At 38.2% G+C, this 27,071-nt stretch overlaps 1 protein-coding gene and 1 pseudogene across 1 annotated transcript; one reads left to right on the top strand and one right to left on the bottom strand.

The window, feature by feature from the left end:
* The first annotated feature begins 214 nt into the window (after window positions 1-214).
* Window positions 215-1,869, top strand: LOC143876259 (UDP-glycosyltransferase 91C1 pseudogene; annotated as a pseudogene).
* Window positions 1,870-2,523: 654 nt separating this feature from the next.
* On the bottom strand, window positions 2,524-19,673 carry LOC143876260 (small RNA degrading nuclease 1-like). Its single transcript, XM_077377997.1, has 12 exons — window positions 19,518-19,673; window positions 19,246-19,428; window positions 19,018-19,107; window positions 16,315-16,383; window positions 15,199-15,339; window positions 14,935-15,051; window positions 14,737-14,806; window positions 14,438-14,538; window positions 6,986-7,120; window positions 6,796-6,903; window positions 6,581-6,685; window positions 2,524-3,090 (listed from the first exon to the last, which is right to left on the bottom strand). The coding sequence occupies exons 1-12, from the start codon at window positions 19,548-19,550 to the stop codon at window positions 2,797-2,799; spliced, it is 1,446 nt and encodes a 481-aa protein (XP_077234112.1). The 5' UTR covers window positions 19,551-19,673; the 3' UTR covers window positions 2,524-2,796.
* Between the last annotated feature and the right edge of the window lie 7,398 nt (window positions 19,674-27,071).

Here is a 27,071-nt window from a genome sequence, read left to right on the forward strand (position 1 = left end):
AAAGTTTGCTAGTTTAGAAATAGTAAAATTGGAAAGAAAGGAAGCTGCCAAACACTTTCTTTAAAAAAAATTCAAGTCCTTGGTCATGAAAAGAAAGTGAACCCCAGTTTTCTAGTTTGGGGGCAAGGCAGGAATTGGTGTACCCATTATTTCAGCATACCCACCCAAAGCACCAAAGACATGCACAATTCCTTATAAATACAAAACACTAACTCTCCCCCTCTCCACGAACTAATGTGTTGACAGTCATGGCTAAGGAACATCATGTTGTAATGTTCCCTTGGTTAGCATTTGGTCACATACTACCATTTCTAGAGCTCTCCAAGAGCTTAGCAGAGAAGGGTGTGATGATCTCCTTTGTTTCCACCCCAAAGAATATCCAAAGATTGCCACCCATTCCTACAAATTTAGCAGCCCTGATAAACTTAGTGAAGATTCCTTTGCCCTCGGTCAAAGGCCTACCAGAAAATTCAGAGGCCACCATAGACCTACCTTTGGAAAAGGTGCAATACCTCAAGAAGGCATATGATGGTTTGAGAGAACCATTGGAAAGGTTTGTGGGTCAAATCTCACCTGATTTGATACTCCATGACTTTGTGGCATGTTGGGTTCCTGAGATAGGGACTAAATTTGGAGTGGCAACTACTTTCTTTAGTGTGTATTCAGCTACTACACTAGCATTTTTAGGACCTCCGGCGGAGCTAAAATCAGGCCGCAGGAGAACGACACCAAATAGTTTAACAGTGGCACCGGATTGGTTCCCTTTCCCTTCAAATGTCGCCTTTCGGAGCGATCAGGCCATACAAATCTTCCGGAATTTGAACTTCCCCGATGAATCTAGCATGTCAAGCGGTCAACGTTTTGGAAGGACTATTGTAGGCTGTGATTTCATCACTGTGAGAAGTTGCAGAGAATTTGAAGGAGAATATGTTAACCTCCTTGAAAAACTCTACCAAAAGCCAGTTATCCCGGTTGGTTTACTTCCACCGGCTCCAGTAAAGAGGAGTTCTAGTAATTCTATGGAGAGGAATGAGACAAAGTGGTCAGATACTTTTGAGTGGCTAGATGAAAAGACACCAAAATCAGTGGTGTTTGTTGGGTTTGGAAGCGAGTATAAAATAACTCGAGAACAAGTGCATGAATTAGCATTTGGGATTGAGCTCTCTAAGTTACCCTTTCTATGGGCACTTAGGAAGCCAGAAGGAACTGTTAAGGACTTGAAATTTTTGCCTGAGGGATTTGAGGAACGAACTGCTGGTCAAGGGATTGTGTGCAATGGTTGGATTCCCCAATTGGAGATCCTAGCTCATCCTGCCATTGGAGGATGTCTGTTTCACTCTGGGTGGGGTTCCATCATAGAATCTCTCTATTATGGGCATGCCCTTAATCTATTGCCCATGATGGCTGACCAAGGGCTAAATGCTAGGCTATTGGGGGAGAAGGGAATTGGCCTTGAGATGGAAAGGAATGATGATGGGTCCTTTGATAGGGAAGCTGTGGCCAAATCCATGCGACATGTAATGGTAGAACCAGAAGGGGAGCTACTAAGAAAGAAAGCAAGAGAGATGATAAACATTGTTGCCAACCAAGAGCTGCATGAGGAGTTCATGCAACATTATCTCAAGTATTTGGATGATAATAAGAGAGAGAAATCACTTCAAAAGGACAAGTACATCACTAGTATATTGGCACCTTGAGCATCTACATAAGAAATTCTCTTAACTACCACAGTTGGTTTGAAAAATCAACAATGTGAAGCAATACTTTCACAAAAAATTCTGCCAACCTAAAAAGAAAGAAAAAATGTGAACCGAATCTATTTATACTGAATTTATATATCTTATACAAATAAACATATGCATGTATTTATATGTGTGTGTGAACGAATTCCTATACATTTGATCCTGATAAGGTTCACCCTGTTTCTATGAGTTCAAGTTAGAGAAAAAAAAAACATTCGACGAACTATGGACATGGCACATTCTGTTACATACTTCACATCCAAGTAAAAACTCATTAAATATATCAAATTCCTAGCCCAACCTTAGGTCGCATTGAATTTGGTGGAAAGGAGCTCTCTTGATGATGGTGGACACAATCTTGGTCAATGCAAAATAGATCCCAAAGAACTTTTTTTTAATGGAAAATGGATCCCAAAGAACAACAAGCAAACTATATACATAAAAAAATGAAAGGTGGAGCTTATCCCAAATGAATAAAGCACTGAAAATAATATGACAATAAAATAATCATGGCTTATCCCAACTGATAAAAGCACTACGCATGGATTTTTCTTAACTAATTTTTCATTGGCCAAATCTTAAATAATTTCAATTTCTTGACATATGAGCAAACTCTTAAGCCTTTACCCAATGGGTTTAGAGGGGGGGAAAAGGAATATTTACCTTAGAGAACCGCCTACAATTCAAAATGTCCAAAATGGCTGCTGGGTTAGAGGTTGCTGTAGTCTTGGAAAGAAGGTAAGAACTTGGGCCAATTTACAAAAGGAATTTTGCATGGATGTTCACAAGCACTTGGGCATATTTTTCAAAAAAAATATGATGAGCCCTATCTTTTTGAAGATCCAAACCGTTACATTTGATCGTCGCAGCATAAATAGGTTGTGACCAAAAAATCATCTTCAACAGATGATCTCTGCTTAATAGATATACAAGTTCATCACGCATCTCACCTTTTGAAAGAAATCTGATTTTTCTAAAACTTAAATAGGTGCTACATATTGGAGATAAATATGAAAAGGACATCATAGAATAAAAGTTGGGAAGTGCACTAATTTCAGAGGCCGTGTTTCCTTGTGAGAGCAGATAGGATCTTCTGCAAATTGAAGATCTCTTCGTCCCTTCGGCTTAATTCTTGTTTCAATCTTTCGATCTCTTTGACATGTTCGCATTGATGCGAGCCCACCTTTGACTTTTTAGATTCCGTGTTCTCATCTTGCGCAGATCTCTTCTTTGATAAAACGGATTCCTCGAATGGCTTCTCGGGTGCCATTTTTCGAACATAGAAACTGGCAGTGGCTCCTGTGCTTAGTTTAAATGAAACAAGTTTTTGGAGTCGCCCGTTTGAGTCCTGGCAGGCACATTCAAAAGAAAAAAGACACTATTAGTCACCAAGGCTTCAGACATTCCAACTATTTCTGAAACCTATAAGAAAGATCATTGCGCTTTCCCGTTGATTAGGAACACTAGATGCTCCATCTAGCCATTGAAAAAAAAAACTATTTATGTGGGCACAAATTTTTGGAAAAAAAAAAGTTATTTCGGTTTTAAACTTAAAGAGAGCTAATGAAATAGATATCAACATGCCAAGTGAAGAAATCCACAACGGACAGGTTGTATTTTGACAAAAGATGTAGCAGTCGCACAAAAGTTGTGTATCTATTTCCAGGGTATTGAATCTCATTCTTACAAAATATAATACCATGCTGGAGCAATGAAGGAAATGAGCCCTAAAGTTTTTTTTTTTTTTTTGAATGGTATGAACCCTAAAGTTAAACTTGACTTGTGGAAGGTTTGAAGGTTTTAATGCCTGTATTCAAAGAGGTGTTATAGTGAAATTTCTTCCCATGATCTCTCAAGTTCAGTGACATTTTCTCATCTTACTTTCACCATAAATATTCATAGAATTTGGACTGACCAATAAGATGATAGATCTGAACTTCTGTGTATCTCCAAAAAAACAGAAATGCTTTGAAACAGTGGCTAAAAAGAATACCAGTTAAACTTTCGCTGTTTTCTTTGAAATTTCTTCCCATGATCTCTCAAGCTCAGTGACATTTTCTCATCTTACTTTCACCATAAATAGTCATAGAATTTGGACTGACCAATAAAATGATAGATCTGAACTTGTGTGTCTCCAAAAAAAAAAGAAATGCTTTGAAACAGTGGCTAAAAAGAAAACCAGTGAAACTTTCGCTGTTTTCTTCCCTTTGATTCATTTTTCTCAATCCTTGGATTTACAATCCTCAAGGATAGACATAGGTCAGCAAAACCCATATCGAGATCTTATTACCAAAGGTAAAGGAATCAAATCTACAACCTTAATCTGCAACTTCCATCTACAACCAAAACTCATTATTCCCATTAAAACTATAAACAATTCAAGTAGAGGCAACCCGGGTCCAGCTGACATGTTGGCGGGAGGGGGGGGGAGGGGGGGCTAAGGGATTCCTCAAGTGCTGTTATTTGGGCATCTCTAGCCCTATTGGAGTCGCAGATGCTTCCGAGGCAGAGATTCACACTGTGCACCAAGCTGTAAAATGCTTGGATAGAGATGGCCTAGAGAGAGTAGTGGTTGAGGGAGACTCTCTGATGGGGACATCAACAATAGGCGTGGATTCAAGGTTTACATAAGGTTTACAAGCATAGATGTGGACGAGACTGATGGCAGGGACTCTAGCATGGGTCAAAGACATTGTCGTCTTTTTTTTTATTATTTACTTTCTATTTTCATCATTTTATTTGTAGCTTACTTTTTAGGCATCAAATCTCATCCGTTTGGCGTGTTTTTTGTATTATTAGAAAGGTTTTTCAATTGCCTATCTAATGGGCCCAGGATCACATGATTTGGATGTGATTTGAGCAAGTTATGAGTGTTTTTAGGAAGTGGTAAAGGTCTATTACGGGATTACTATTTTAGGTAAGTTTTTATCTTTACTTAGTTTACTTTGGATTAAATGAATGGTTGAGATTAGATTTTAACTTTAAGTTATCTTCTAGGGTTTCTTTTCTTATAAATACATCTTATGAAAGCAATGTAAGAGACTTTTGAATATTGAATAGAATTGAGAATTTTTTGTGAGAGCTATTGTGACTTGGACTTCTTCTTCTCTTCTCTTGGTGGCTTGGAGCCATTCATCTCTCATCTCCTCTCCTTTTATTCTCTTCTATTATCTTCTATTTCTTCAATCAAATCAACACAAACAAGGTTAGCAAATCAGATTTTCTATTTTCTTTGTAGTTATGGAGATATGGAGAAGAGGGATCTCAATTGTGGACAAAAATTATTGATACAAAGTATGGTCCTGCCATGGTCATTGGGAAACGGAGGATAAATTCAGAAGACCAGGTAAAACTATTTGGAGGGACGTTATATCTTTTAAAAAATTTAAGAGGTTTATTTGGAGAAAACATGAATTATGATTCTTTTTTCTTTCCAATTAAAATGCAGGAATAATTAATTGTTTTTTCATCTAAAATTCAAGAAACATGTTTTTCTAATTATTAGGCTTTACAGTCTTACTTAATAATTAAATCATGTTTTAGGGTTTTGAACTTTCTTTTACTATTGTTCTAAGTCGCTCTTAAGAGCTAGGATTAGATTTATTATTTTAAAAGATAACATAGAAGGGCGGCCCGGTGCAGCACGAGGATCCCGCCATTGCGGGATATGGCGAGGGCTAGATGTACGCAGCCTTACCCGTGCTTTGCATAGAGGCTGTTTCCGTGACTCGAACCCGTGACCATGGTTTAAAATTTCGGTTTCGGTAACCGTTTCGGACCTTCGGAAAACAGAAATTTCGGTCAAAATTTGGTATTAATTAAAAAATATTATTTAATTCATTTCGGAATTTCAGCCGAAATTTTGTAACATTTTTTTTTTAAATTATAATTAACCGAAATTTGGTAATGGCCGAAATTCGCAATTTCGGAAAATTTCGGTTTCGGTCTCCACCGAAATTCAAAATTTCGGATTTCGGTCGAAATTTAAAACCATGCCCGTGACCACCAGGTCACAATGAAGTAACCTTACCGTTGTACCAAGGCTCGCCCTCTTAATTAAAAGATAACAAAGAATTCATCTTTTTTTCTTTTTCTTTTTCTTTTGAGAGAGAGAGATCTAGGATTAGATTAGAATCAAGGGATAAGATTGCTTACGAGTTGAGGGTTTGGGGTCATATTTATAGTTGTTTCCCGCAGAAATTTCATTTTCCAAGATAATATAATTGAGAGCATTGAGCTTTTCATGTGTTCCATACTGAAAACAACACCTACTATATTTGTCCTCTCCTTGCTTGTTTAATTACTTGTGGGGATTGACTTCAACTTTCATAGAGGTTTGTGTGATTTGCTTCATTAAGCCACAGCTGCGATTTCATGGATGGAACAAGTTCACAAATATGTCAAGAGACAAGTTATCAGGTAAGTGCATCACTCTTCCATGAACAAAATATATTAAGGTAAATAACCTCTGTAAGATAGTTGTACAATGAGAATCAAGATAGTTATGTTGCCTAGGCTTGTAAGTGTTCAAGTTTTAAATTTTAATATTGTTCTGTCGTATATAATTTTACTTCTGGCACTAGAATTATAGAAGTAATTCTCCTTCCTTTTTTTCTGAAAGGCAATTACTGGATGCTCACAGAATAAAATTCTGGTCTGAGTTCGATCACATAAGAATCTAAATTAATTCTCCTATCTTTTGCAATATCAATATTCTCAACAAATCATTAGGATAATTGACTGCTAGTTTTCATGTTCTTCCTTAGACAATGAGATTACAGAGAAAACACTAACATGCAAAAAGAACTTGAGAATATAAAGTTAAAAACGGTGTATACCATTTCTTCTTTGCCTTCTAATTTTTCATAAGCTTCATGTGCCTCACTAGTATCCTTGAAAACAGCAAAGGTAGAATATCTTTGGCCTCGAACTCTTGGATTGGACTGCAAAAAAAAAAACTTTTATCATGGTACTGGATACTTAAAGAGTAAAATTTTGATCTGGGTTCAGTCTCATAAGAATCTAAACATTCAAGGCAAGAAGCTTATCAAACCTGAAATTCAACAGTTCGGCTCTCGGGAAATATTTTCAACAATTCTTGACTAGGCACATCAATTGGAATTCTATGAAAAAGAAGCTTTACGAGTTCGGTTTCCGGCACCTAAAACATCGAAAGAGATTGAATTAGAAAGTACAGTGCATTAGATAAAAATAAATAAGAAACAACTTTACTTCCAGCTCACATCTTTTTCCGTAACAACAATGTGACTGTCAACCCCATGCTCTAGCTTGGCAAGAACTAGCTTCATTGCTGCGCGTGCATCATCTAGACAATTATGTGGAACACCTGCCTTTCGAACTTCATACCCCAACACAGACTGATAAAATAAAACAAAAAAGGTAAGAATACATAAATATGTCATTGATAGAAAGTGGACATGTCAACGTAGAAAATCATAGATAGTTAAAATGAATTGTTAAGCATATACAGAATGAGTTGGAAGGTAAGTGACATAATTTTTATGTCGATACATTCCATATTACAACAGGCACAAACAGCCAAGATATGCAAACATGGCTTAGCAAACATAGAAATGGAACATGCCAAAGGATACAGAAATAGCTCAATTGAAATCGGGCAAAAAGGATCAACAACAAGAAGAAACCCACATTACGGGGGCAAGAAATCAACTCCATACCTAATTTCTACACTCCTTCCTTTGCAAGACGATCTGCGATACTATTTGCAGATCTTCTAGCATGCATGAAAATGATCAATGATCCGACAATTTTATCATGGATTTCATCAAAGAGGGAGGCAAATCTCCACGGAGGAACCTTAACTCCTCGGAGTCATCGAATGGAATTGAGAGTTGTCCTCCACTATCACCCTGTTCAAATCTGCCCTTTCCAATCTCTCAATTCCTCGGTGGGCGGCTCGGACCTCGCCCTCACTAGCATCTGCGATTCCAATCGGGCCTGAACATGACCTTTCTTGTGTAAAAGTGCAGTCCAAATAACTGGTGTTAGGTGCAATTGAAGGTCTTCGATCCAGTAACTCCTCTTGCTTTGTTTTTTTTTTTTTACAAGGGAGGAGAAAGATACCTGGATTAATAAAAAGGAAGATTAAAAACTATATCGGCGGGCTAAGGTTGCACTTTATACAAAGCTTTTCTACGTACACCATAGAGACAACCTAGCCACCAACTCATTACCACTCCTACGGACATAATGAAAACAAAAATCAGAATTCCTACACCCTTCAAGAATTTCATTGATGAACTTTCCCAACCTCCAATTCCAAAGGCTAGTGCTAAGCCTCTTGGAGGGGGGAGCAGGAGAAAGATACCAAGATAAACAAAAAAGAAGATTAAAAAACTATATTACGGACCTCAACTCAACTAAGCCTTTGTCAGTTTGTCCCAAAAAACTATTTTAGCAGACCATTAATAAAAAAAACTATATTGGCAGGCAGAGTATATGGAGTGCAAATTTAGTAATGTAAGGAGGCATGGCGAGGGTGTAGTAAATATGACCGGACAGGAGGTACCTAAGAGGGATATCTTTCGCTATCTTGGTTCAATCCTACATAAGAAAGGAGAGATTGAAAAAGATGTTAACCACAGAATAAGAGCGGGGTGGTTGAAGTGGAAGCATGCTTCAGGAGTTCTGTGTGACTGTAAAATACCTAACAAGTTGAAGGGAAAGTTTTATAAGATAGTTGTGAGGCCAGCCATGCCGTACGGCTCAGAATGTTGGGCCACCAAGAAGCAGCATGTGCATAAGATGAGTGTAGCGGAGATGTGAAATCTTAGATGGATGTGCGGCCACACAAGGTTAGATCGAATTAAAAATGAAGGCATCCGTAAAAAGGTAGGGGTGGAACCAATTGAGGAGAAGATGAGAGAGCACCGCTTAAGATGGTTTGGGCATATCCAACGTAGGCCTTTGGATGCTCAAGTGAGAAGAACTGGCTCGTTCCAAGTTGATGGAGTAAAAAGAGGTAGGAGCAGACCGAAAACAACTTGGGTAGAAACAGTGAGGAAAGACTTGAGGGCTAGGAACATAACAGAGAACATGACCTTGTATCGGATAGAATGGAAGAAAATGATCCATGTAGACGAACCCAACTAGTGTCAGGATTGGACTTAGTTAATTTGAGCCGCGTAGATCCTTTCACCTTCTTCATGAAAATTTTCTACAGGATTCATTAGCCGACCCCACCTAGTTTGGGACAAAGGCTTAGTTGAGTTGAGTTGAGTATTGGCGGGCAGAGGTTGCACTTTATACAAAGCTTTTCTACGTACACCAGATTTAGATAACCTAGCCGTCAACTCATTACCACGCCTACAAACATAATGAAAAGAGAAATCATAATTCCTACACCTTTCAAGAATTTCATTGATTAACTTTTCCAACCTCCAAGGGCTAGTGCTAAGCCTCTTGGCTCATGAAATGATGGTGGAGTCACCATCCACCATCAAACAGACATTAAAGTCCCTTTGCAAGATACAGATGCCCATGTGGAGAGTCTATATTTTTCTCTCATTGGAATCAGAGTGGCCAATCAGGCCTGAGAAAGAAGTCGAGATTTTGTACCATTAGCATCCCTAAGCACCCACCCAACACCCGCTGTATCTGGCATACCAATGTAACAGCTATCAAAGTTCGGTTTGGTGCAGTTACATGGGGGGAGGGAGAGAGTCCATTTCTTTTCGAAATTGCTCTTTGAGATTCTTCCTCTTAATATCTCCTCACATTTTTTGGAAAAATCACGGAAGGTATATGGTGCAAAACCGGAGGCTCGCGACAACCGCCAAGACCTAAATGGAGCTCGTGGGGAATAATACTTCAAGTTTTCATAGCCATATTTTGCCCAAATAATTAAGTAAACAATTTCAGCTTAGAAAACCCATGTAACGTTAGCCGTTGAGATAGAAATCAATGCGAACAGATGCTAAATCAAATAGTAATCGAATATAAAAGTTCCATAGCATTCATAAGGCATGTAAAGGTCCACAAAACTCAAAATCAGATTTATTAATGCTTGTTGTCCAGAAACATAAATCATTAAAACTAGGGCCCACGGGTCTTATTTTAGGATGAAAAATAACCTAAATCACTACTAAGGGGTAAATACATAAACCTACCATGGAATAAGGGTCTAACTAGTCAAGAAAGAGGGTTTTAAGGGTGCTAACACGATCTTACCCGACAAACGCAGCAATACCTCAACCCAAAAGCTTGAAAGAGGCCAAAAGAGAGTGGTGGAGACACCCGTCGGCGTATTCTTCAAGTAAAGCAGCAGCTACCATCAATTAATAGACCAAGAAAGGGCAAGAAGAGAAGTGAAAATGTTAGAGAAAAGAAGATGGGGAAGAAGAAACAAAGATTGTTGGGTCATAAGGTAGGTTGTAATAGATGGAATGGAAAAAGGGAGAGATAAAGATGAAGAAATAAGATTGGAAAAGGGAGAGATAAAGATGAAGAAATAAGATTGATTGTGAGTGGATGGGGTGAGAGAAAGAGAATAAAAGGGGTTGAGAGGAGAAGAAGATAGAAAAGAGGGGAAGAACTCACCTTGCTGTGAGTTGGAGGGAGAGAAGTGGGACGCCCTAGGGCGTGGAAGGAGAGGAGGGCTGACGGCTCCTTTTTTTGGGTTTTCACAATACGTCAATAAATTAGGGTTGCTCTCCTCCACCACTCTCTTATATATCATGTTGTGTGGGCCCAATCTCAACCAATAATACAAATCATACCTTAAGTGACTTAAGTCATGCAAAAATACCAATCTACCCCTCCTACAACACATAAGAAAATATGCACTAAGGGTAAAAGGGTCAACCCTAATGAAACTAATAAAATAAAAGGCTAAAGTGCATGCAAAGGGTGGGCCCTAAGTGATGTGAACATCCCTTCACATCTAGGAAATATAAATAGCGAAAATAAATGCAATAAACACAAAAAAATAATAATAAAATAGTGGTCCAAATGATCCAACAGTGAGGATCACATCAGTATAGCCCCACAACTCCTTGGGCAAGGCCCAACAAATGGAAGATGGCCTAATATTCAATATCATGTGAGAGACTGGAAAAGGTTTATCCTCAAAAGATCTTGAATTACTACCAAGCCAAATCACAGCGAAAGTATCATAGACCACAAAATTCGGCCCAAACTTTCCAAATGCATGTAAAAGATTTATGCGTTATGCAGCCGAGGGCGTAGGCATCTTCTGCTCCTAATCGTGTCTGTGCCTTCTGTCGGATTGCCCACCTAGAAAGATTTTGCCTAATGATCATCTTCAGTCATATGCGGATGATTATTAATGCTTGTTGTATGCGCTATGCATCCACGGAGGATCACCTACTGATCCTTTGTAGCTATACCAAGGGCATCTATGATGATCCATTGTAGCTATACTAGGGACATTTGGTCTTTCATTCTTGGCCTCTTAGTGTTTCATGCGTCATGGTGAGCCACATTGTCAGGCTTTTAGAGGCTTGGGCTTTTGCCCCATGGCATGAGGGGGGAGATTACTTTGAGGTTTTGCCTTAAAAGCTGCTTTGTGGCTGGTCTAGAAGGAGAGGAACTGTAGGATTTTTAATAGAGCAGTAGAGTAGTTCAAAGCATTTATCATTGGATTTTCCCTTCAATGGTCCGTTTGGCGATGGTGCTTCTAAAATTTAGAGGTCTTGCGAAATTATCCATTCTAGGATGTGATCTGATTGAGCATTGTTCATGCTGATTACCCAAACACTAGGTAGTCCCCCCTCCTTCCCTGAGGTTCATTAACCTTAATGGTGGTTCAAGCTTAGGGAACCTAGGTCCTTATGGCATTGCGGTCCACTGGGATGGGCATTCACGAATCCTATCAGTGAAGCAGATTCTAATGAGGCAGAAGTAAGTGCCCCTTTGCATGCTATACGACTTGTTGATTAGTTCTTAATGATCATGTGGTGCAGGGTGATTGATGCAGGTGCATCCCTTGGAGAGGAACAATAGAAAACTTTGAATAAAAATTCCTCTAATAGCTCATCGACAGTGCATTGGCAGTTCACCATGAAGTTATTTCAGTTGGATTACTTAGTTTCTGTTGTAAAAGGCTAGTATATAAAGCCCATAATTGATTCATTTCATACAGTATGAGATTTTGTTGAATCTGGAGTTGTCTTATTGAATTGAATTTTGTAGTCTGAATTGGAAATACAATTATGAAAGTAATGGAATTGCAGACATTAGATGCTTGTCCTTTTCCATCCCTACACTTTTTCCAGCTGTTATTTCATTTCTTTCAATTTCATAGTTACAATTCCATTCTTATGTTCTAAATGCTTTGATCATCTAGATTGCATTTTGTTTGTTACTATACATTTCAGAACTGATATCTTGGAAAACCTATGTTGAACTACACTTCAGGAACAAAACTGCCAATTTCTGTTAATCCATCTTGCTGCTCATAATAGATGTCAATCATATAATCTGTTTACTATTAACTGAAATTCAGATCTGTTGTTCTGCTCTATCTGACTTCCAGAATCAGATCTGTCATGCTGTCCTAAAATTAGTGAACTCAGATCTGCACAGAATTTTCTGTTACTGTCGGTCAAAGTCTTGTTTGGTGACTAGCCCACTAAACAAATAATTAATCGGCATGGTCATTCTCATAGGCCTTCCCCATGCCGACTAGTCCACCCCATGCCGACTAGTCCACTACACATATTGTCGACATGTTCACAAAAGGTCATAGCACATAATAGCAAGCTAAGAATGTTTGATTTTAGCTTGAGGGTGGTGTTAGATAAGGTTAAATGACCTTCATTAAGGGTCATTATGTCAATTTTACCCCAAGCTATATCAGCCATTTAATACCCGATTTTTTAGATAACCGAGTGAATTAAATATCATTTCTCCCTCACATCTTGTCTTTTCTCTCTTCCTCTATTCTTCATCACATATTTTGATTTTACAAGTAGATTATGGCATTTCTATTGATCTAGTTCTGGTGAGTGATGACCCAACCTCATTGGACCAACTGCCATTGGGAATTTTATCATTTGTAAAAGCCCATATAGGATTGTCAGGTTGGTGTATTTTGGGCTCACGAGAGAACGTATGGGATTAAACTGTTTGTGGTTGCCTTTCTTGAGGCCTTTGATTGTTGAGGGTGACCTCATCAACGCGATTAGTTGGATGCAATCAAAGAAGGCCTTTTGCGGAGGTTAGTGAAAGTCATTTAAGAGCTTCGTGATTGTATGAGAAATCTTTAGATTTCATTCCATCACATTCGGCATGAGGAAATCCAAAAGTTAATTCTTTAGGCCATTTTTTTTATCTGCTTTAGTAGTTACAAATTTTTTTCCCAATTGTGGATGGCCCTTGATCTTCCTTGGGTTGTTTTACCTTTTTTTTCCTTTAATTTAAACGTGACCAGCACAGTCATTTGTGCCCATTCTTCTTCTTTTTCAATGAAATCATTTAACATTCAAAAGAACTATATAGTTATCAAATCGAGCAATTGATGAAAAACTATGAAGGGCCCCGATTTATTTTCTCCTTTCGAACAACATAATTACAAAGCCCCAAGCTAGAGAGAATTTGGTAAGAAAAATACCAAAAGTTCAAGAATAAAATCCGGAAATGTTTTTTGAAAATTCTGGGAGAACCACTATTCCGAAGTCTTAAGCCGGAGTAGTTCATAAAATCTGGGAATTTTTTGAAAATTCAAGAACAAATGGCAAACTATTCAATTTTTTTTTTTTTTTTGGGAATAAATGCAAAAACAATTGTATCTGACAATAATATGAAATCAGAAAATAAAAAACTTACAAACGCATCGAGACAATCAAATAGACTAATACTATATTCAAACAAAGAAACCAAAATATGATAACAAATCCATCCCATTTTAAACAACAAGGCGGTTATATTTTTACTTCGACCATCTTAATCAACAACCCATGAATGCCTTCTCGTTCAGATTTGTGTGGGGGAGAGACCATATGGTTATAGTATATCTGTGTAATTCAAAAGAAAATCTTCTTTATTACTAAATTGGGATAAAGAGAGGTTTCAATGCAGAAGTATGAGAGAAGCCCTAGTACTAAGTTGTCGCTCTTTTCCATATAACTAGAAGAGAGAATGTTGAACAAAAGAGAAGGGGAAATCACGAAGAGATATGAGGCCCCATTCTCTCTCAATCAAATATAATTCCACCGAACTTATAAGTGTTCAATGGTGGTCTGCAGTTTGTAACCTGATTATAGTTGTGAGAAATTTAATAAAAAAAAACAGATGATGCTAAGAACTGTTCGGTAGTAAATGCCGAAGGTTCAAATTCTTCGAATCTAGCTTCATTCCATAGTTATAACTTCTAAAACCGTAAAGGGATGCAGAGTGCACACACATCAGATACTAAAGATTCAATTAGCTTTCATAAATAGCAGTCTACTATATTATACATTCATGTGGGAACACAAAAAACATAGCTTTTAAAAGACATGTTATTTAAGTTCTCCATGATAGTTTGTATTTTGTAATCTGAGTAATCATGAGAAATTTAATGAAAAAGAAACTGCAAGTGCTAAGAGTTATTCAGTATTCTAGCTGAATCTCCCTTGAATTGATAAAAAGAATTACACAATTTATTAGATCAGTGGCTATCTTACAGAAACGATCAGTTTTTGCTAACTTGCCTTACACAGATGATTCAAGGAAGGTCTTTTACGAACGGGTTCGTCTTTATAAGTGAAGATAAATTGTGTGTCAATCACCCTTGCATGATCCAATTTCAGTGCTGTAGAAACAAGAAAGAGAAAGGAGAAAATAAAATAAAAGCAAAAAATATTGGAACACAAAATAATTTCTAAGAAACCTTAAAAGAAGGTTAGTTCCTGCCGAAAAAGAACTAGTACTTCGAATTTTCAACAAACTAGCTAAATTAATTTTTCAAAAGTAACAGGTACAAAAGTATGGTCCTTACTCCCTAGCATACCTTGTAGATCATTATTCAAACTGTGACCAACAAGAATAGTTCCATGCGATAAGAGCCTCTTCATGGATTTCTACAAGATGACCAGAACAGTTTAAGATCAGAATTTCCCAGAGTAACTGACCTGCCACTTATGATTAAAAAACAGAAAAAAAAAAAAAAAAAAAAAAACCTGAACTACCACTTTAGAACTTGCAATACCTGTATATCCCTCAAAGAAGAAGTAACTCCTTCCAAATCTTCAGCAGATATTCCAGTAATAGAAGTTCTATAGTCAGCAACAGCTTTATTGGGGTTCACAAATTTGTCGAGTTTGACCTGAATGTGATACTCCGAAGGGCTTATACCAACTCAGACAAAAACTAAAATAATTGCCACCTAGAACTAGAAAGCCAAAATTTCCGGATAATCCACTGTGATGAGCATTGTAAATGCATAAGAAATGAAAAGGGCATCAGAAAGTACCTCCAAGTTATGATCCACAACACATACTTTGACTACGGCTTCTGTACCATCTTGACAAAGTACCATCTCACAATCAACACCAATCATTGCATTTGACTTCATTGCCTTTGAAAGTTTACCTAACTTTGTAACCATCCACCCCTGGTACACCATTCCAGACTCTTAACAGCAATGAATGTATCAAAATATCCATGCTTCAAAAGGTATTAACATTTAACAAGGAAAGCACACCAGGTCACTGAGAAGGGATGGGTTAGGGTTGAGGCCTTGGCAACTTGACCCGACCCGATTTCAGGTTAGATGGGTTGGGTTAGGGTTGAGAGATTTAGAAGCTGGTTGGGCTGGGGTTGACCATCCTTAACCCAAGGCTCGGGTTGGGTTGGGAAGGTTTGAGGCAATGCTCTCCCGGTTTGGGTTAGAGTTGGCCTCAACCCGATCCAACCCAACCCGAGTTGCGCCCCTATGAAAAACGTAACAAACTATGATTATATAAGTAGGTTTTTCTTATATTACTTATTCACAAGTAAATTCTAATGACCAAAATAGATGATAATTATAATAAATGGGGAACAGCAATTTATATGGATCATAGGAAGAGATGTAACATAGGAGCATATCCAACGTAGGCCTTTGGATGCTCTAGTGAGAAGAAGTGACTCCTGCCTAGTTGATGGAGTAAAAAGAGGTAGGGGCAAACCGAAAACAACTTGGGTAGAAACAGTGAGGAAAGACTTGATGGCCAGGAACATAACAGAGAACATGGCCTGGCTAGGAACATAACAGAGAACATGGCCTTGGATAGGAGAGAATGGAAGAAAATGATCCATGTAGACGAACCCAAGTAGTGTCAGGATTAGACTTAGGCAATTTGAGCCAGGTAGATTCTCTCACCTTCTTCATGAAAATTTTCTAAAGGATTCAGTAGCCAACCCCAACTAGTTTGGGACAAAGGCTTAACTGAGTTGAGTTAAGTTGAGATAGGAAGAGATGTAACACTGCATGAAGGCTTGCATCATACACACAATAGAGGCAATCAGCAGTCCCAGACTTTATATGATAAAATACACTAAATAATAGCTTTATAAAGAAAATAAGGAGTTCAAGGTGGTAGCAGACCTCATCATGGGATGGGAAAGAATAATATTTTCTGTAATTTGGGTGTTCAATTGTCAGACGAACCAGCCTCTGCACTGCCACAATAACATGTCAACAAGGATCATAATAGATTCATTTAAATTCCTTTGTACTTACATGAGTCTAAATAGTAGCATTACACTTTACATGTATGAAATTGAGAGAATACAGGGCGAAACACTGGATCAAGTGGACATCCCATAGCAAGACCCTAAAAGCATCACTATAACCAAAAGCAACAAAATTCTCATTTCATATGGAGTACCAAGCACGATACCGACATATCATCTGAAAATAAATAAATAAAGGCAAATCAAAATTATTAAATGGGATTATGAAACTTATTACTAATTGTTTCATTTTAAGGTTAAAAGGGATATAATTAGGGGAAATATTGATAGGGTTCATCAAAGGAACATGCCTTCTCCCAATGAGATAATTTGGTGTTTTAATGGTATCAGTCACATATTTAATGTGCAACATGATACACACAAAGAAACAATGAGGAATAGCCAGAAAATTACGGTAGTAAAACTGTGAATAGAACATGAACTCAAGTGGAAAAAATACATATTTTTTTTAGAGGGCGAGCCTGGCGCAACAGTAAGGTTGCTCCATTGTAACCTGGTGACAAGTTCGAGTCACGGAAACAGCCTCTCTGCAAAAGCAGGGGTAAGGCTGCTTACAACTAGCCCTCCCCAGACCCCGCAATGGCGGGAGCCTCATGCACTGGGCCGCCCTTTTTAATGCTTTCTAACGCCTCATATGGTCCCCTTGTAGCCAGCACATCTGGATGCAGCATGAGGATTGCCTGATACTTTACTGCTACTATCAAAGTTGAGCTTAAGCCTGATGAACATAATGAAATAACTAATGAAGCCATTGATGAGGCCCATGATAACAGATAATACATCAAGCCTTTTCTTATAGCAGTTTCCCAGTTTCCTATTGAATGACTATACCAATGCCTAGCAATATTTTTTCTGAGAAGGTAAGCTCCCTTTTGTCTCAATTGTTAATTTGTTAATCGGTGCTATTTTATGCAAATTTATGGTCTATGATTTCTTCAAATACGAAATGTGAGTGCACTACCCGCAGTCGTTTCTTTCCCTTTCCCCAGACATTACATCCTTGCAAAATACACCAATCTTTGTTAGCCAATCCGCTATGTAATAGCCTCCCCTATGGATTTGTGAAAAACCAGCACTCAGCGAAAGGCTTTGACCAAAAATCCATCTCTCTGACAGTTGATATTATCAAGGGGTCTCTTACAATCCAAACCTTATTTGCTCATATCACAGTCAAATTGTGCCCATCCCTTAGAAATTTACAAAGTTCAAATTTGGTTCTGCTTGGGTCCAGTCTCCTAGTCACTAATTAAATTAGCTTGGGCTAAGGCTAGAAAGTTTGGGCATGGGTTGGACTCGGGTAATAGCATCCAAGCACAACTCGACCTACACAACTTTCACCCATACTCTATCTCTATAATCCATGTTACAAGTACATAGTTTGACTTATAATCTCCTTTCAGTTGATAATCTTACAAAAGGTCTAAATCGTAGTGTATCCTTCTTTCCTTACTGTTGTGTGTCTAGGGCTTAGAAACAAGACGTGGTCCTGAGGTTGTCGCGTGTATATCCTCATTGCTCCTAGGATTCTTCCATTGTGTTGTCTCCCCCCACATAGGTCAGTAAAGAACAAGTCATGTTATAGCAATCACATCTTAGTTACATCCCCTTTTTTGGTTTGCATTCTTTAGTAACTTGGTTTCTCTAAAAACATTTGTAAGATTAAGGGTAAAAGATGTCAACTGCCAAAACATTGTAGACACTCATTCCCTTCAAAGCTTCAAGTGATGATAATAAATGAAGTCAATTTCTCTTGTTCACACAAATGTATTGAGGTTCACTGCTGCCAATTGTTTTACCTGAATTAACTTTGTTTAATTGATGATTGTGCAACAGTAACACAATTTAAGCTAATACCATAAATACTAGCCTACATCCACAAAACAAGGATACTCCATTCTTTAAATTGCTGCAACTGATACCCATTTCAGATATGTGTGTCAAACAGACATGGCATTAGGAAAAACCTAAATTTAGTTGTTCCTTGTATTTTAGCATTATGTATACTACTTATATATAGGTTTAATGTATTTCGAGAAAGCAAATACAACCTTATATATCTTACGCTTTTTTAATGAAGTAAAGCTTATCTAGTAATAGGTTATCCAATATCATTATCTATCCCTACAATGCATCGGAGGGTCGGTTTTTTCCAGTGTCTTTGCATCTGACACCTCAGATCCATGCTTAACATCAATGTGTCTGTGCCCCAGTTGCATAGGTCAAGAAAAAAAAAAATCCCACCTGATGTAAATATAGACAGGCACCTTCTTCCATTTAAAAGTGTGTGTGTGTGACTCATAAGTCCATATATACAATTGGAAAATCCTAAACACATCGACTAGAATCAATACTATTACACTCTTGACACCACACTAAGTAACTCGAAGTCTCGAAGTAGTAAATGGGAAAAAATAGTACTTTACCAGAACTTTCATAACTTATTAACAATAGAAACAACAGAAAAATAAACAATATAACTATATAAGCAGCATCTTGTTTTTTTCCATAGAACCCATGAACTGTAAAGATATAAACAGCTGTACCAAATCCATACCTGGTGAGGAGATTCAACATCTAGCGAGTTCCTAACAATTTGTTCCGTTGCTTTGCGGTTTGTGCGACATTTAATTTCTTTAGATATAAACTGAAATGCAGAAAAAAAAATTGGGGGAGTAAAAAAAATTCATCACATTATAGATTAAAAAAAAAAAAATTGTGGAGAGATAGAGGGATGAATGAAATCAAAACACTGAGAAAATAAAACCCAATAGATTAAGATTACCTCTAAATCTTCCTCTGTTGTGAATGAATTGAGAAAAGTGGCCAAGATTTCAGTTGAGCGCTTTCCAGGATCACTTAAACTAGACCCGAACTTTTTATCGTAAGAGTCCAAAAAATCCTTCCACCCTCCTTTAGAACCCTTCATTCCTTCACTCTGAACCAATTTCACAGTCTCCACAAGAACCTAACAGACCCATTCAAAACAAAATATTTCATATGAGCCCATGGACTGAGAGAGAGAGAGAGAGAGAGAGAGAGAGAGAGAGAGATTACCTGCTTGTTTGCAGAAGCTAAGACCTCCTCCATTGACGAAGAGAGTGGGACTCAGAAAAACAAAAGGAGAGGGAGAGAGGGAGAGAGGGTTAGGGTTCTAGCCTCTTCATTTTGCACCTTTTGCAATCGGAAGTGATATATTCGACCCCTTTTCCTCTCCGGGCCACCCCGCTTTATGATTGTTCTTCACTGGCTGGGGGTGGCACCCGGGTCAGGTTGGATTGGGTTGAAGCCAACCCTAGCCCAACCCGAGTTACCATTCCCTCGACCCTGACTCGACCCAACCCGAGTTTCCATTCCCTCGACCCTGCCTCGGATTGAAGATGGTCAATTCTAACCCAACCCGTCTCTCAATCTATCAACCCTAACCCAGCCTATCTTGCCCAAAATTGGGTCGGGCAAGACAGAAAAATACACAACCCAAAAAATCATGATAAAATTAGAGGACCGAGGTTAGTGTTTGAGTCGGTTGGACAAGGCCTCAACCCTAACCAAACCCGAAATCAAATCATGTTGGCTTTTCCAAACCCTAACCCAACCCAAGGAAATGTCAACCCAACCTAAGCTAAAATCGGGTCATTAGGTTCGGGTTCAGCACGACCCAAGTTGCACCCCTACAAAGGGGGTGTCCTGGAAAAGAAAAGGGGGAGAATATATCATTACCCTTTATATTTAGTTGTTTAGGGGCTACGAAAAATTCCACGCAATAATTGCTAGCAGGACTCCCTGGAAGACGCTAGCACCAGAACAGCTGCTCTCTGCTCTCCACGTACGCGTTCAGAGTTTTGACGAAACACCAAGCCGTGTAGGGAGTGGCCGTCTCGCTTGTCGCAAGCTCACCCGTGTCTTCGTTCCATTTTCCTCTCCACAAGACTATTAACAGCTAATTAAAAAGGAATTTAACCAAGTTAGGACTTAAGAGTACAATTAGCAGCTAATTAAATAGGCATTTAAAGAATTTAGTAGTGCCATTAGCAAAATGAAGAGTTGCGATTTTTCTATGCAAGATATTTTCCATATATGTGACTCGTCTGCCACAGGGCCTATGTCAAAATGTTATGAAAAAACCCCTCTTCTAAAGTGTTATGCGATTTCAATATCAAATAAAAACCTAAGAGCAAACATGGGCAATCCCACAAAGGACACAAACATTTATGTGGTTCGGCAAAGCCTAACTTCCACGGCAAAGGTAACAAGAAAATCCACTATAAGATCAAAAGATGACAAGAGAAGATCACTTTCACCCAAACCAACACGGAAAACCCTTCCCCCCGCGCCTATTTTTGAGCTCTCAATTTTCTTTGCAAGACAAAACTACGAAAATAGCCCTAAAACCCCCTCATGAGGTGGGCCCAAACTTGCTCTTATCGGACCGAAATCACTTAAAAACAAGCTGGGCCAAACGGCATATTGCTGAATAAATGGGCGTCATCTAGGCCACACACAATATTCTGGACCCAACCATGTTCAATTCAAGAAACTCAATACAAAAATATTTGACTCGAGAGTTTTATATGCTCAAAATGTTTATAGATAACATGTGCCAAAGTTGCAATCCAAGGTGACATTGAGATCAAGTTTAGATCTGATCAAATATTGAGGACTAAAAAGACCATGCTCTATGTTCCAAGAGTAAAGAAGAATATGGTATTTGGATCTTCTCTCAACAGACATGGATTCAAAATATTGTTTGAATTCGAAGTTCATTTACAAATAATGGAAAGTTGTTAGAAAGGATTACACTTCTAATAGTAAGGTATGTTCAAGATTCATATTATCGATAAAAATAGGTATTATGGATGTGCTCGGCAACTATTCTCCACCTGCATTCCCTAGGGTAGTGAATGAGAAATCCTTAATTAAAAACCAGGTTGCATGCCATTCTGTAAATAGGTCTAACAAGTCCATTTTAAATTCCAACCTTTTTTATGTTATAATATGCCGAATGATGAGATTTTTTGAGGTGAATAAGATCCGCTTCACAGGATTCTCAGTATCCGGATTCCACCCGGCTTACTAATGGGATGCCCTGATACATTACAAAATTTCGCTTTAGCCAATGATCTAATTAGCGGTTTCGTAAGAGAATCTCTACAATGGTTACTGATCCCACCCTTACACCATATCTAATGTTGGTGTCAAATTCTGTTGATGGTGGGAAATCTGAAAATAGGTTTGCTTCAAGGCGCGATTCTCCATCGCTTTCCTTAAGACAGTATTTGCCCCCACCAGTTGTGTGTAAAGGGGATCTGCGAACTCGTCTCTAAGATGCAATAAAAGTAGAGATTGTTAACTTACCAACTTCTCCAAAAGCTTAAGCTGTTGGAGAAAGGCAGTATTTAATCTTTTATACTTTAACACTCCCCCTCACGTGTGGCCCACTTGGTAAACACGTGGCACATGTGGTCCCACTTTGGGCCGACCATCGCATGTGGATTTTTGCTATCCTTGAGGTTTGAACTCGAGACCTCTGGCTTGATACCATGTTGACTTACCAAGTTCTCCAAAAGCTTTAGCTGTTGGAGAAAGGCAGTATTTAATCTTTTATACTTTAACAGCGATGCTCTACTTTTCTTTGACGGCACTATGCACATGCGGAATCAAAACTCGGAACGCCTTTTGAGAGTAACAAGCCTTAGAGAAAACATTTGTTATCGTTTCTGCAAGATAACAGTAACTAGAGAGTATTTTTTATGAAAGAAAAATAGAAAGGGACTCTGGGAGATTTTGATTTGAAGTAGTAAGTGTTTGGAAATTGTTTTGTGATTATCCGGTTAGAGGATAGTGGGTGCCTCGCAGATTGATCTGAACCATTCATTTGATAGGTGTTACTTAGGAGTAAATTGATGCCTGGTTAAGAAATGAAGAGGAGAAGAAAAAGAAGAAGAACTAGAAGAACTTTAGAGAAAATTCATTAGTTGTTCTCATCCCTCAGTTTACAGCTACATATGTGCAATTACATTCTTGAATTCAACGGTTAACTAACAGGAGTTACAACAGATTTCTAACTAACTAACTATAGTTCTAACTGTCCTTAATTGTATCACTCACCACTCAAATTTATCATCTTTTTACTTTGACACATACTCAGGCATCCACTGCGGTTGCTTCCTGATTCTCTGAAGTTTAACTTGAGATGGAACATTCGTTTCATGAAGCTCTGATTCTGTTTCCTGATCCACAGTTGTATCATTGCCACCCCCATTAAAAACCACCTTGTCCTCAAGGTGTAAAGAAGGAAATAAAAGTTGGAACTCATCAGCATCCTCCCATGAGGCTTCTTCCAAAGGCAATTGTTTCCACTGAACTAACCATTGCTTAACCCAATTGCCTTGGCGAAGAATCTGTCTTTTTGCTAATGGTTCAATCACGGGATGATTAGCAATGCTAATCATCGCTAATCAGAGGTAAGTCAAGTTGCATAATAGCAGAGGTGGGATCTCCCTTGAAAGGTTTCAGTAGAGAAATATGAAAAGCTGGGTGAATCTGGGAGCCTTCCGATAGCTTAAGTTTATAAGCGACAAGTCCAATTTTTTCGAGAATTTGAAAAGGACCAAAAAATTTCTTGCCCAATTTATGATTAGGCTTATGCCGACAGTAACTTGGCGATATGGTTGTAATTTGAGTAAAACCCAATCGCCCTTGTGAGTGTCAACCTTAGCTTTCATGCGAGTCTGAGCTGAAATCAGATTATCCTTAAGACAATGTAATATCTCATCTCTAGTGCCAAAATCTTGATCCAAAACTTCCAATTTCGCTACTGAAGTGGTAATGGCATATAATTCTCGGACATAAGTAGAAGCTCGTTGCATTCGAGGACATAATTTATGGCTAAAGAAAGCTATAGGATGACATTTTTGCATCAAAACAACTCCAATACCCACGCCGAAGGCATCCGTTTCCAAACAGAAAGGTACTGAAAAATCAGGTAATGCAAGGACGGGAGTGCTAGTTATTGCTCCTTTAAGATTCTCAAAAGCTTGTTGCTGAATGTGAGCCATGAGAATCCATTTTTCTTAAGTAACTCAGTTAAAGGAGCAGCAATGGTGGCATAACCTTTCACAAACTTGCGATAATACCCTGTTAACCCAAGGAATCCTCGCAATTGTTTTTTATTAGAAGGGGTAGGCCATTGTGTCATAACTTCAATCTTTCAGTGATCAGGTTGAACCCCTTTCGCAGAGATAAAATGGCCTAGATATTCAATGTAGTGCTGACCAAAAGTACATTTACTAAGCTTTGCATACAAAAAATTGGTTTTAAGAAGCTGAAGAACATGTGAGAGATGAATGGCATGATCAGTAATGGAAGTGCTAAACACCAGGATGTCATCGAAAAAAACAATGACAAATTTCAGAAGGAAGGGTTTAAAAACTTGATTCATAGTCGCTCGGAATGTGGACGGAGAATTCGTTAAGCCAAACGGCATGACTAGGAATTCAAAATGGCCATCATATGTGTTCCGAGATACTTCAATTTTCAGTCATTTACTTGAATGCATTTGTTCTTCTGAACTTTATGTTTGTGAGCCACTGATTGAACTGGGATTGTGACATATACATGGCAGGGCCGAAAATGAATTGCTTAGATCATACTAATCTTGAGTGAGTGGATCCAAATTACTCTCCTCGTGTTAGGCTTCTAATGGAGGATGAATTTAGTTAAGCATTCAAGCTGCTTGTTTGTTGCTCTGGCCATCCATTCCCCAATCACCACTCATTCTTTTATCCTTTTTTTCATAACATTTCAACTTATAATAAATGAAATCTGGTGAGATCGTACGGTGGGACCCCTTTGTATATGTAAACTAACTTGGGTCGTTGTTCCACCATAATAAAAGTTAGGAATACCAAACCCTAACCCTAGTTTTGTGGGGCCAGGACTAAGAAGCTGAAGTTGTTGACTAATACCTAATATGAAAAACCCTTTGGCTTGAGGTTTGGAACTAAAGAAAGCAAAGAAAGAGAACAAGACCGTTTTTGGATTGGTTAGTCAGTATATGTATTATACTTTTGTCTCTTTGTTTCTTTGATCTTCAATTTGTGTTTTGTTTTTTTTATAGAAAATGAATTTCAACCCTACATGGTGGTGACATAGGGTTGAATTGATTAAGTAGGATTTGTTACTGAAATTTCAGTTCTTTTGATTTCTAACCGAAGCAAAAACATGGTGAGGTGGGTTGGATTGGAACAGGCTTTCTATTAAACTACATAACAGGTTTAGTTCACCCACTGACTCTCCACTCCATTTTCTTCAACACTTTTGTTAAAGTATTTGAGACTTTTGTCTAGGGATGACTACATGGCATCTATGGATTTTGGTCTTTTTGTGAGAAGGATATGATATTTATCAAGTCACTATTCCACTCTTGGTATTGTAGACCATTATTAGGCAACCACATAATCTTGATCCAACGGCCCCCCATGCATAAGATAAAGAACTTTAAAAAAGCAAAGGTTTAGATTTTCTTGGTGGAAGCATTAGTGAGGATTGAAAGATCAAGGGGTTAGGGTCATCTGATCAAGGTGGGGTAGTCGGCAATGGCCAGGACTGATCTGAACGTCCACATGGTACACATGGGGCTCAAAAGTGGTTGATAGGAAATAGCTCAACACCCTATACTTTTTTACCATTTTTCATTTGAAAAGTACAAATGGAGAGAGAGGACCATGTTTATATCATTTTAATGATTCTCCAATTAGCCGTGCTAGGAGGCAAGTAGGGGCCCACATACTTGGGTTCTTTTTTCTTTCTTTTTTTACTGAGGCCATGTTTGGCAACCATGAAAAAGAAAATCATAGAATTTTTGTTCTCTCAAGGTGAGAGAGGGGTGGGTTGGTGAGATTTTATGAGGGTGGTGATAATCCACATTTGATGATAATCCGATTAGGGGTTGATGATAATCCACATTTGATATCCATGATCAAACGGTTATGATTGCTTGATTGTGCAACTTTTAAGTGATTACATATTCACGATAGCGAAGGTGGGCCCTCTTTGGATAGCAAGAGAAACATTTTTCATGGAAAATTTTCTCCGGAAAGTTTATTCTTTCCACGATTTTGAGGGAAATGATATGATTATGGTTGAATTAGAGGGATATTATCATAAATTGTAGGTCCATCTAAATCAAAATCGAATAGGGTTCGTTTAATTTTATCTTTTTTCGTGTGTAAAAAAAAAAGTAGGAAATTTTATAAATATTTTTCCCTTTTAAATTTTCCCACAAAATTAGTGTTTTTTCTTTGCTTTCTAGACTTTCATATAATCATATTTCTATTGTTTGTTTGTTTGTTTGTTTTTTCTTGCATCCCCACTCCTTATGTACTAACAAGCCATCCATCTATTGATATTATCTCCCATGGTGGGACCAGCCCAATGGACCATATTTATGTTGGTCTGCTTGATCAACGGACCAGATCACTTTTGCACCATTAGCCATCCAGACTAAATTTGGACGGTGACCACACTTTTAACGTTTATTTCATACTACATGTTTACACCCATAAGGGCTTTCTATATCAGATCGTAGATTTGGACGGTTATGATTGTTGGATCGTAACAACGACCATTCGGAAGGAAATTCAACACTTCAACCAATTCCAATGTGCATACACAGATGATTTATGTATCAAGTATGAACTATCTAAACGGCATGTGTAGTTTCTATTTTCTCTTGAAAGCTTATAAGGGAAATGATATGTTCTTATAAGAGAAATGATATATTCGCCCCATTTTCTTCCCTTACCCACTCCCTTTATTGTAAAAAGAATAGCCGTTTCTATTTTCTTTTGAAAGCTTACAAGGGAAATGATATATTCTTATAAAGGAAATAATATATCCTCCCCATTTTCTTCCCCTAGCCACCCCTTTAGTGTAAAAAGAATAGTCGTTTATACTTTCTATTTTCTTTTGAAAGCTTACAAGGGAGATGATATATTCGCCCCCATTTTCTTTCCCGAACCACCACATTACTGTAAAAAGAAAATAGCTGTTTCTATTTTCTTTTGAAAGTTTACAAGGGAAATTATATGTTCTAGATGGGTGGCCGTGAAAACTTGTGAAGTCTGAAAAAAGTAGGTACGGCCCACTTTTTTTGATGATCCAAACCGTTCATCTGTTTGGGCACAACGTAAATAGGTTGTGCCCCAGAAATCATTTCTATAGGATGATCCTAACCCTCCGATTTGTAGAAGATTCCATAAATGATTTTTGGAAATCTCCATTTTCAGATCAGTTCAGATCGGAGGGTTAGGATCATCCTATGGAAGTGATTTTTGGGGCACACCCTATTGACGTTGTGCCCAAACAGATGAACGGTTTGGATCATAAAAAAGAAGAAGGGGGGGGGGGGGGGGGGGGGGGGGAGGGGGGGGCGTACCTACTTTTTTAGACTTCAAGTGTTTTCAGAGCCACCCATGGTGTAAATTCTCAAGGGGGAATGATATACTCTTATATGGGAAATAAATTTTTCACCCCATTTTCTTTCCCCAGCCACCCCATTTAGTGTAAAAAGAATAGCTTTAAGTTCACTAGAAGGGATTGGACAATGGA

This window comes from Tasmannia lanceolata, unplaced genomic scaffold, assembly GCF_043159265.1.
Source record: "Tasmannia lanceolata isolate RefF3 unplaced genomic scaffold, GAP_Taslan_0.1 ptg000004l, whole genome shotgun sequence".
NCBI classification, from domain to species: domain Eukaryota; kingdom Viridiplantae; phylum Streptophyta; class Magnoliopsida; order Canellales; family Winteraceae; genus Tasmannia; species Tasmannia lanceolata.

What these genes read in the sequence shown, in the direction of transcription:
- LOC143876260 (XM_077377997.1), bottom strand. Translation starts at nt 19,550, where the DNA reads ATGGAGGAGGTCTTAGCTTCTGCAAACAAGCAG. An exon ending in TAGCTTCTGCAAACAAGCAG is followed by an intron (nt 19,429 to 19,517) that starts GTAATCTCTCTC and finishes TGGGTCTGTTAG; the next exon opens with GTTCTTGTGGAGACTGTGAA. An exon ending in CAACAGAGGAAGATTTAGAG is followed by an intron (nt 19,108 to 19,245) that starts GTAATCTTAATC and finishes TCTGCATTTCAG; the next exon opens with TTTATATCTAAAGAAATTAA.